The sequence below is a fragment of the Gopherus flavomarginatus genome, chromosome 9 (genome assembly GCF_025201925.1).
Source record: "Gopherus flavomarginatus isolate rGopFla2 chromosome 9, rGopFla2.mat.asm, whole genome shotgun sequence".
NCBI classification, from domain to species: Eukaryota; Metazoa; Chordata; order Testudines; family Testudinidae; genus Gopherus; species Gopherus flavomarginatus.
Window position 1 is genome coordinate 56665106 of NC_066625.1, and position 12341 is coordinate 56677446.

The 12341-nt window shown below is 37.7% G+C and overlaps 1 protein-coding gene across 7 annotated transcripts in view; it reads left to right on the top strand.

Annotated features, from left to right (window-relative positions):
* Window positions 1-12341, top strand: part of SCAPER (S-phase cyclin A associated protein in the ER) — a 357501-nt gene that overhangs the window by 76476 nt on the left and 268684 nt on the right. For all 7 annotated transcript variants that reach the window (XM_050966970.1, XM_050966969.1, XM_050966973.1 and 4 more), the window contains one exon: window positions 11944-12206. In XM_050966970.1, coding sequence (XP_050822927.1) covers window positions 11944-12206 — 263 coding nt within the window. The remainder of the gene's footprint in view (window positions 1-11943; window positions 12207-12341) is intronic.

A 12341-nucleotide genomic window follows, 5' to 3' on the forward strand; every position in this document is an offset into this window, starting at 1 on the left:
GACTCTAGTGTCACTTCTACTCCTCAACAGTTTTTTTTTGTTTTTGGTCTAGTATTTTTATGTATTCTTGACAACATATGTATAAAATGGAAAACTGAGAAATTGCAGCTACGACATAACAGGACTCCAGTGTGGCATATGATTTATTTCAGTGATGTATGTGATTTTCATATTAAAATAAACTAATGCACAGGAGAAATGAGGAGCAGCAGATATCACCAGCTCTTTTTTGATGTATATGAACTATACCTCATACAGTAGTTTAAGAAGTCTGACCATTCCAGGAGACTGAGCATTCTGACTCATATTACAGCTGCATTACTTTGAGACTGCTGTGAAAAATGTAAAACTTGGAAGAATATAATCTCAAACTACAAGCTTTAAATGAAATATGTCTGTTTTAAAACCATTACAAATTCTTTACTGTCGTGAGATGCCATCTCCTGAGGAACAAAATAAAGGAAAACTACACTCAGCATAAGAATATTTACATGCTGGAAGTGAGAGAAGTGCAGTCTGTTGCTGCTTGGTCTAGTATATGCCACTTTTGAGTTGCATACTGGAAAAGGTTCCTATAAGATGATGATGTATCTATTTAGATTGTAAGCTCCTTAGTTAGGGGCTGGGTTTATATCATGCCAAACATTATGGGTTCTGTATGATTGTTGTCTCTAGACACTACTGTATTACAAGTAATAGAGTGGGGAGTTTGATGGTGAGCAGACAATAAGATAGGAATTCCTATCTAAGGGATAGGAAAAGGGGCTATAAATTCCCACTTTTCTGAGAGCCCACTTCTGGAGGAAATACCATGATTTTCAAAGCTAGAGCTTGGTCTGTTTGTGAGAATTGTGTATTTTTTTTGTTTCCAATTGTTACATTTCTGTAACTAAAAATGGATTTTTTTTGGAAAGCAGTTACTTCTTGTGCTTGAAGTGTACAGCCACTGCTTCACATCTACCTGTTACTGACAGCATCTTTGATTACAACCCTTTCAGTTTTAGTAAAGATCTAATTTACTTTTTATTATCTCTGCAAAAAGAAAACACGTCTATCCTACCTCCCCATCTCCGTGAATTTCCAGTCTTGGGTGCATCCTTTCAGGATGTGATTGTTTGCTTCTATAACTTCAAATTTCTGGGTTGTTGAAGCACCTGTCATACATCTATTAAAAATACCACAGTAATTGTATAGTAGAAGCTAGGTTGAAGGAACTTGTTAAAGAGCGCTTTTCGTTCCTCACCACATCACCTCATGGAACCATAAGCAAAGGACACTGTGTCTGACAGAGAGAGGAGTGATGAAAGACAAGCTATGCAAAAGGATATTTAAGTTGTCCTGATAAAAGTGACAGGCTGATCTCTCAAAGAAACACATATTAAATAAAAGGTTGCTAATAGAAAGAAAGGGTTTACAGCTATCATTTGAATTACTTCTTGTAGCCTGCAACTAAGTGAGAATATGTTTAAATGTTGTGTTTAAGTTTGAATAAGCTTCTTCTCTATAGTTCCTAAAACAGATCCAACTGATTTGGATTTGGCTATTAATGTTGCAGAACAGATGTTGGCTGAACATCCCAGGAGATGGAAGAAATTCTTACTTCCTAGGAGCAAGAAAAGAGGTGGGGCTATCTTTTTCAGAGAGATCCATGGTCTTAAAAAGAAGCTCAAGAGGGGCTGCAGACTCTTCCTATAGCAGTGGCATATGGGTACCATGCTTGTACAGAAAATACTTTGTGCTTAGGACTTAAGCACAAAGTACCAGGGAATGGTTACTTCTTGTTACACTACCTAAATTTTGATTCTTTTATTGGTGCACCAGATCATACTGAGAACAAAATGTACTCAATACAGTTACTCAGTATTGCACTGAGTACACTCATTGTTGAAATACTTGAGAGGATTTGTACCATACATCTTAGTTTTGTTGGATCATCTAAGGGGGCCCTGCTCTGTCACTGATATTGCTGAGTCACTGAACAGCCTCTGAGTTCTCCTGGGGCAAACTTGTAGGTGTATTGATGAGGATTTGGGTTTCCTCTTGTTTTTGCTTGGGCATTTCACAGTCTTAGTCCATATTAAGATTTTTCATCAACATCCTGTCTCTTCAAGACTTCAGGGTTTCAAGCCCTGTTTACTCCCCTCACCCAATCTTCCATCTGTGAACTTTGGTTCAGCATGCTATCACCACATGTCACAGGTGCACCTCTCACTGCTGGGCTGACGTCTCCTCCTGGCCACTCTGAGGATTAGCTGTTGAGGCCGACACCCCTCCCACAGATTGCACACCATCACTCCGATTCTGGTCTGCAGCTCCTCTCTCTCCAGGACCCTCAGCATCTCCTTCGTGACTTAGCCCTTTGTCTAGGTTACTCAGCGTTCCCTCCCCTGGGGTTCAGTCCATCAGCAGTCTTAGGCAGCCTTCCCATTCACTGCCTCAGTTCTGTGCCACACCCTTGGTGGCTGGTAGGTGAACCTGGGCCCACCCTCTTTTCTGGGTTCCAGTCCAGCTCAGCAGTTCTGGACCTCCTCTCTCTGCCCTCACTGCTCCTCCCCTAGACTGCTTCCTGCATTTTGGTTTCCCTTCTCTCTTTGTGTGTACCAGCTCCAAGAACCCTCCTCCCCCTTTCCAGGGAGTGACTGCTGTCTGCCTTCCTGCAGCCTTTTACAGCAGCCTCCAAGCACTCCTCCCTCTTCCCAGGGAGTGACTGCCCTTTTTCAGCAGCCCTAGACTGTAGCCCTCTACCTGGCTTTATAGGCACTGCCTGTTCCTGCACAGGTGGGCCTGCATGCAGTCATTTAGTTCTCTGCTCAGTGGCTCCTCCTCCAGGTGCAGCTTGGGCAGTTAATTGGCTATCTTAACCCTGGTCAGTCCTGCGTGGAGTGGAGACCCCATCACACCACACTTCACCATGTCACGTGTCTCTCTTTTTTCACCTTGATTACCAGTATGTAAGAAGGAAGATGCCCCAGAAGCTTTACTAAGTTTGCATATTGTAGAGAGAGAATATCCTTTATGGACATGCATAACTACTGTGGAAAGGTGCCGCTTGCAAAATCACTTTCAGTCTCTGTGCCGCATGCTCTAAGACCTGAAATGTCTGTGTCACATGCCTATGTCAAGGCTTCAATTCCCTTAGTAGTATAGTGTGCTATCCCAGGAGACTTGGCACCGATTCTTCATAGAATATGACATCACTGTCTTTAAAGCACCATGTTCAACCCATTTAAAGAAGTGACAGGTTATCTCCCAGTTTGTGATTTATGCTGTCCTCAATACCTACTGGCAATCCCTGAAATCTTCAGCTGTGAATAGTATGTACACAGGTACCCAATCCAAAAGATTATCAGATACAACAAAAGGAAATATTGCCATAGCAGAGATGGCTTTGATAGAGATGTGGTTCTTTGCATCAATTTTGGTGCTTAGCAGCACTGACCTGACACTGGCGCTGGATGGAGTCCTCCATTCCATGAGAGGCCTGAATGCACTGGACTGAATTCATGAGTAGATGGCACAGCTGACAACACATTTATCTGCAGTGATTGTCTTAATACTGTTGGTTTTGGCACCAGTCTCAACTCTCCAGTTTCCTTCCCTGACATAGCACCTGTGACATCTATTAAGGTGAACTCTGATGATCAACACTACAAAAGTGATGTCCACTCCTTGTCAACTGTTGAGAATAGCCTACTTCCAACTTAATTGAATTGGCTCGTTAAGCCTGACCCCCAGCTTGGTAAGGCACCTCCCATATTTTTTTATGCTGTGTATTTATACCACCCTACTGTATGTTCCACTTCATGCATCTGATGAAGTGGGTTTTAGCCCACGAAAGCTTATGCCCAAATAATTTTATTAGTCTCTGAAGTGCCGCAAGGACTCCTCATGGTTTTTTCTGATGATGAAGATGATCAAGACGTGTTATTGGGACACTGAAGAAACTGGTGACTCCTTATAAATCATCTGTATGTAGCTGTAACTGCAGGGAAAGAGGACAAAAGGAATGGTTGTTCTGGAGGATCCATCCTTTGCCCATATTTTTGAAGTAGACAGCTAAAGTTTCAAGCTTTAATTCAGTCTCTTTTTAGAAAATGCAAAGAACTGAAGTTGACCGTGATGTGGGTCAGGTTCAGCTTCTGAACAGAGCGATCTGATTATTGTATTCTATTCTGGATATGATAAAGAGAAGACTGAATTTTTTACTGTTTGGATCAAAAAGTTGTTTGGAAACAGAATTTTACCAGCTTTTCTGGTTTTTGCACAGACAGACAACTTAAAGCTAAAATCAGGGACCGTTAAATACACCTAGAACTGTGATTCCCTTCACTAGGCCAAATTCATAAAAAATGGTTTGTTTTTGCCAGTTCTGAAATGAGTGACAAGCACATTTTACTAATTTTACATTGTGTTATTCAGAGATTTTTTTTTCTATATATACAACGTACTGGATTCTAGAAATCAGGTAGTCTCTCTCCAAAAAGTAGACAAACAGGGGCCTGATAGCCTTTCATTTTCTTATTACATCACCTTTCAGTTTTTGGCATTCTAGTCTTAACTAAGACGAAAGCTGTACCCCTCTTTCTCCTGGCTGTGTACACCTCGTGCTAACAACAAAGAAGAGAGTGGTGTAGTGCTGTTACAGGGAATCCTCTACTATCTGGATCCACTATATTTAAGTCTATATTGTGCTGGCAGACTGGGACCTGAGAATTGGACCCATTATATTCTCCTGTTGTTAAAGAAATGGGAAAGCTGCGGCTCAGATTTCAACTCCTTATGTTGGCAGCAGCCCATTACAGTTTTCCAAAAAGTCTTCCAGCAAAAAGGGGAAAGTCATGGTGGGATATTTCTAATTTAAAAGCAAACTTTTAAAAATAAAAATAAACTTGGTAAAGGGCACCAAAAACCTTTCATTTTCTTCATTTCCCTTTTACCTAGTAGGTCAGATGCTCGGTTTGGTAGCATGACTTCAGATTTCTTTATGTAGATCTTTTTGATGACTGCTGCATACTTGTATCCAAGATGGAGGAATCTGTTAAGACATGGTTGAGGGAGAAAAGAAGATTACTTTATTCTGAGAATTCCAGTTAAAATTATCTGCCTTCACAAATGCCACCCTGTTTGTCTTGCCAGGTGACTTTATGGAGATAATATTTTCAGATAATTCCAGTTATAGGTCAATAAACACATTTTCCCAAAACTCCTAGTTTTATATGTTTTCAAAATTAAGAAGATTAATCCAACTATAAATGTCAGAATATGATTCTGTAATGTGTAATAATCCAATGTTAGTTACCTTTTGATTCTCTGTCTCCTTGTTTAGTCTCTTCTTTCTCTTCCTTCTCTGTCCATGGCTTGTGGAACAGTTGCCCACTCACTTTCCCTTGCTTTATGTCTGTGTTTTGTATAGGTATCTTATTTTCCTCCTTCCCCTCTGTATCTCTCTTACATCCTCTCCCCTCCTCTATCCCTTTCCTTGCCCTTCCTGCTTTGACTCTGTAAACCAGAATAAATTGAGATAGAATATTTTGTCAGTCTCTAAAGCTCTAATCAGCAGTGGTTTGTTCACAGAACGTGATATTTGTCAGGTTTACTTTTGGCTCAGCTCTACTCCTGCAAGCTTGATCTTGCTCCCAGTTACATGTAGGACAACATCAACAGACCTGCACTAGGAGCAAATTGGAGAAATATCACCACAGATATCAAGGCATAGTTTGTTCCCTGCTAGGTTGTCAAAGCAGGATTTATTGCACATTAAGGAGACATAATCCCTGTTGGAAATTGTACTTCTCTTCTCCTTTTCCTCTTCTCTTTTGTCATTAAAAAAAAAAAAAGCGTTGTGAATACTAGTTTTACTAGATCAGATGATTTAGGTCTCTCAACAGTTTTACCTATATCCATTGCATGAGTCAACTCTTGTGGAGACAGTGCTTCTTATTATGACTGTCAAGATTTATTGCTTCTTACAGCATTGCATTTTTTCTGTATTTTCTCTTTTTCTTTCCTATCTTCTGTCCTATACTCCTATCTTTGGCTTACCAGAAGTTGTGGAAAAATAATTTCCGTTCCTACTGGGCTTATGCTTCCAACACTCATACATTCACAGTTCTCCATAGTGTCACTATAGTACTTACAGTAATATTGTATAGATTTAAAATACAATAAAGGTTACCTGGGACTTAAAGTTTACTAATGATGGGGTAAAGCCAAGTTGGCTTAGGTAATAAATCACTGGCAAAGAAATGTTTAAGTGAGCACAGATCTCATAAGGCAGAACTTCTTGGAGTATTGCATATACTTGGATAAATGTGCCTCATTGATTATACCAATAAGATTGCTGTGCAGTTCTGCCACATAGAGTAACTTTGAAAGAATAAGGCCCAAATGACCATGGGGGCTTCAGGATAACAGATGGCATGTTACTTCCATGTAATACCAGAGCAAGCAGAGACAGGGAAGTTCAAGTAAAACTAGAGAATGAATTATTAACAAAACTGGGCAAGTAACCAAATCCAGCATGTGATACTTAGCATGTGGAGAATGGCTAGTGTGCTCTGTGAAAATAATTCAAGACTTCTGAAAACAATTGTTACACACCAGGGATAATACCTTAATTAGTGTTAATTTTGCTCAAGATCAAGAGCCAAGTGAGCTAATGTCAATGAAGATATTAGCGCTGCAAAATTTGTGTTAAAATAGTATTGTTTGCAGTGGTTGAGAACATAAGACGGTGAAGGGTAAATTAAAATTGAAAAAGATTTAAAAAAATAAACTTTTGAGTTCATGAATGGGTATCAGATGTCTAGTATAAAGCTCCAGTTTCATACCTGTACCTAAAAAATAAATCAGCAGAATACTGTTATAAAAGTATATTTATATTGGAAGAGCCTCATCAAATAAAGCATGTCAGTGGATATAATGTACTCTTGAGTGTAAAGAAACTCTATCTAAAACTCTTTTAGTGCCTTGTCCTTCCTTATTTATCTTAAAGGTGAACTTTAAAACATTTTTGTTTTGTTTTTATTTTACATATGGGGGATAGAAAATAACATTATTGAAACTTTTCAGAATTGCATGACATACTTAAAATCTGCCACTTATCTGATTCCTTTTTGGACATTTCCATTGTGCTTGTAGAGTTTCTGATTGCTCTTTTGTCCCAGAATGATGTATTTTTTTCAGTATCATGGTAATTTAGATGCAGCCAGCAGGACTTCACATGACTTAAATTATTCCAAACTTAACTTAAAAAAAATCTTTTAATGTGCTGAATGTCTTTCCTATGCTTGCTTTTTCAGCATTTAGCACATAATTGTAGGGTTAACTAATCTTTGCAGCTTATCTTTATGTTTGAACTTTCTTGTTGTTTTATTTGACATTAGCATGGATAACTTTGTGGCGTATACTTTTTTTCATCACTTGCAGAACTTAGTGGAGGACATTGAGGACTCCTGTTGGAGTTCTATTCCTCTCTCATCTCTTTATATTAATAATGGAACGATGATAATAATAGTTAATTAATGCATACTATTTACATAGTACCTTTCATTCCAGGATCTCAAAGTGCTTTCAGTCAATAATTAGGCCTCACAACACCCCTGTGAACTACATTCTTGATCCATCCTGATCCAAACCTACTGAAGTCAAACATTTTTTAATTGACTTCAGTGGGCTTTGGATCAGGCTCTACAATTCCTTAAATGTTATTGCCATAAAGGGAAGTCCTGGTGTCCTGGACTATCCTGATTTACATCTTTTAAAGTCATGGGTTATAAATTGCATGGGTTATAAGTCAGCAGTATTTTTTCCATGATCTGTGAAGAAATTTTCCTGCTTCCAGTAAGTTCCTGCAGAAAAGATAGTGTAATCCTGATCTGGTAATAACACTATTAGATAAATTGAGACTATAAGTAAATAGTATTCATTTTAGAGACAGAGAAACTGAGGTACAGATAGATTAAATAGCTTGCTTGAGATCATATGGTAAGTCTGCAGCAGAGCAAGAAATAGAACCCAGATCTCTTAACTTCAGGTCTCCATAACTCCAACCAGAGGCACACTCTCATCTTTATTCAAGTATATTTTGGAGGAATAAGCACAGGGCTTCTGCAGAGAGATACTGTCTTTGGCTGCTATCAACAAACAGAAAAAGCCCCTTGCAGAATCATTCACACAGAGTTTTGTGGCTTGTGTTGAAAATATCTGTGACCAGTTTGCAGATAATGGGTTCTCTGAAGAAATGTAAAGCAGTTTGATTTGTAAATATTTGATTGCTCTTATTTCAGCTATCTCAGATTATCAGCTTTGATAATATTTAACAGATCACAACCTTTTTATTTTTATGCTAATTGTGACCATGGAATTATTATTAACAGATGCTTGAATTACAGTAGATATACATTTGATCTATTTAAAAACAAAAATGGAGACAGCAGGAGCGCCGCTAGCTTTTTTGCCACCCTAGGCGGCGGAAGGTCCTGCCCCCGAAATGCCGCCCCCGACAGAGGTGGTGGAAGGGCCCGCCCCCGAAATGCTGCTGACGACCAGGGCGGCCCAAGATCCGGCTGCCGCAGTTGCTGCCCTTCAAATGTTAGCGCCCTAGGCGACTGCCTACATTGCCTAATGGGTTGCGTCGGACCTGAGGGACAGATAGTCAGCTGACATAAATATCCCTATAGTTCCACTGACTTCATTGACTATCTACTCCGGCACTTCCATGTATTTGTTTTTCTGTACAAAATGGGGAAAAAAGATAACTAGATTAAGTCCCCAGTAATTGCAAAATGTTAGGTACTGAAGGGTGGCAAAGAATAAATATGCAATTTATACTGCTTTGTTTTGTGTCCAATTCCAAGTTTGTTAGCCTCCCAATAAAGTTGGACCCAATTCAGCTCCCACTGAAGTTAATCGAAGTAGAATAAGCTGGTAACATTCTGTTTTATGCAACCTCTGTTGTTGTTGGAAATCCCAAGACTCTAGCGTTGCAATACTTTGTAGTACAATCTGTAGGTGCACTGGCACTAAACTTAATGATTTACAGAATTTGATGCCAGGGCCCTTGTGCTGGTTTACAGTGGTGCTTCAGAGTTGGAGGCACAAAGGATTCTGGAACACAAAAATGGAGATCAAGGCAAGATAGCCCTATATATTGTAACTTTGTTTAAAGCAAAGAAATGTGTCATTCAAGGGGAACAGGTGTCTGATACCCTCATCTTCCTAAATGGTTGTCTGATCACCAGTACTTAAAGCTGATCTAGTTCCTCCTGAAGTCCAGATACAATGTGAGTCTGGCTGCCGGAATAGCACAAGATTGTTCAAAGAGCATAATAATGCACCCAATATATTTTTAAAATACTTTTATATATTCATTTTATAAATCAGATATCCAATAATTCAAACATTACCAAAATCTTCAAGAGTAATGTGCAATTTGTCATAATGTATCAGTCCAGTTCTGTAATTATCCCTTACATGCACGCCATCAAATGATAATTTAACCAGTACCCCTTGTTTTTTGCAAGTAATTAATAATGGCATAAATAAGTTATGAAACCACTTAAGTTTGAAAATTTTGACTCAGATGTCCTGACTCTCAGTCCTTTTGCCTTAATCACATGACCAACTTTCCTGTTGTAAAGGTTTTGAGATAACTTGATCATAAGAGGAGTTTATATGCTGGTTATACTATGCTAGTATATACTATGTTAAGATTAGTCTCTCACAGAACTGAGCGGTTTTATGTCAGTTTCATTTCTGTGATTTGCTCTCAGTCATGACAAACATTCTTTCTTAAAGACCTTTCCATTTTTATTGGAATGGTTCTTCAAAACAGTTTATACCAAAGGTATACAATAAAATATTGCCCATAGTTAATTCCTTAGTTTCTTTGAGTTCTAAGTTTATTCTTATATTGAGATGCTCTTCTTTTTACTATTTTCTTGAATTTTTTCAATATTTTACTAGATAATAGTGTTTGTGTTGGCCATCTCCTTGGTTAATGGATTAACTCCAAGCTCTGAATAGTATTTCTTTGTACAAGGAAACTTTTGAAAGAGTGTTTTTCCTTTCCTGTTTTAAAATAAAATGATTAATTGTAGTTTTCATAAAGGATGAAAAACTAAATATTCTGAGAATATCCAAGAGAGTACATATTAGGCTTCTCTGTTACTTATTTTGTCATACTTTTTTTTAAAGACTGTTTTAAGATTCTTTGCTAATTTGTGCTCTTTCTCTAAAACAGAGTGTTGTAAAAGCATTATTTTATTTATATTTTTTAAATTAAAGAACTATGTTCAATTTAAGATTCCTTTTTTGTGATAGTTCTTTTTTGAGCCTTTTTCTGTGACCACCTGGGCATGTTTACCCTTACATACATGAGTAGGCCCATCAATATCGGTGGAACTTCTTGCATGCATAAAACTAAGCAAATAAATTGTATGCAGAATGGGGGCCTTGGTCACTAGAGAATGATGTAAAGCCCAGCAAGGTGAAAGATTATTAAAAGTACTAAATGTATCTATTTCCTATATTATTATTTTTAAAAACTATTTGTACACTTTCCACATATTCTGTTGGTTAAATGTAACAATAGAGGGCAAAATTCAAAGAACAAGGGCAAACTTTAAAAAGGACAAAAGGGTTTTATTTTCAAACAGCTTCTCTTGGAATAAATTTCCTTGTTCCTGAATGGATTTTATAGATAATACATACTTATGTCCATTAGAGTGCAGACCATCTGCCAGTATACGATATACTTATACGCTAAACAGTCCAAGTTCACAAAAAAAGATTTTCTTCAGTTTACTTTTGAAAGCAAAAGGATTGCTGGAAGTTTTAATAATGAGTCTTCCATAAACTTTGTGAGAACTCATTTGCTGTTAAGCATTGGAAATAATGGTAATGTTGTATGTTCTTCTCTGTAGGGTACAAATCCTACAAAGTCTGGCTGAGTAAGGCTGATCCTGCAAATATTTAGGGATATTAACTTTAAAGACCTTTCAGATGTTCCCCAGGACAGAATCTGTCAGAAAACTCTGACCTAGGGATGATGGTATTATTCTTATTTAGCAGTTATTAGATGGGATCTAAACTGAATCAGTACAGTTTAGTGTTTAATATTGAGTTTGTATAATTATTTAACACTGAGCTTGTATAAAACCTGTGATCAATAGACATATTTCCGTGAAATAAAAAAAAAAATCAATGGAAACTGCTCTTCTAAATAAATTAACTTACCCTTCAATCTGCAGCCCAAACTTAGCAGCATTTTGCTATTTCATGACACTCAGAAAGTGAAATTATCTGGAAATTGACACTAAATAGTGTAGTTCTATGATCCAATTTGAGTGAAATGCAAAAAGTAAACAAACAGCATGCATAGAAAAATATTAAATTATATTTTAAAAAATGCTTTCACTTTTAATAGCATAAGGCCTCAGTCTTGCAAGTGCATCTCCATGGGTAGATCCTTGTGCTTGAATGGAGGCCCATTGAAGTCATCACAGTCTATATGGGTGCAACAGTCTGTGCACTGAGCTCTGATTGCAGTATCAGGGCCTGAGAATGGTAATAGAAACACAGATCAGAAAATCTATTGTTAAAAAGTATGTGTACATACCAAAAAAAAAAGTACAAACCCTTATGTTCATGAGTAACTTGGCTCATGAAGGTAGCCCCTTAGAAGTCAATGGAACTACTCCCACTAGTAAAGTATGCATGTAGGAGTTTGCAGGATGGGGCCCAGGCTTTTTAAACCAATGGTGTCCCTTGGAAGGAAAATTATTCTTGAACAGTGTCTAATAGGTTTCCATATATTTTTAAAGAGAAAAGGTGTTCTTGTTGTGCAAGAACAATTTAGACAATAAAACTGCTAATTGTGGCTTTGCAAAATTTTATTTATAAAGCTATTTCTTGGTGGGGTGTTCTTGTTTCTTTGTGTAGAACGGAAGGATGCAGAAGGATGGGAAATAGTTCACCGTGGAAGGCCTGTTCGATCTCGATCTACAGCTGTAGCAACAAAAACTCCTGTAATTGCAGAATTACTAAGAGCTAAGGATGACAGCGACAAAGAAAATGTAGTCTTCAGACAATCAGAAAGTAAACAGAAGAATTCATTCGATGAAGATAGTGCATCCAAAAATACAGAACTTCTGCAGAAAGATTCTTTATATCTGAGTGAGCATCCTCTTGCTGAAAGGACTCAGGTCAGTGTAATCTGGAAACATTTTTTTATTTTTAGTATTGTAATATTTTGCTAAGGTTTATATAGAAACATTAATCATGGTTGTTATGTCCAGTGGCTTATTCTTTAACCTGATTGAAAGGTTTTAAAACACTTG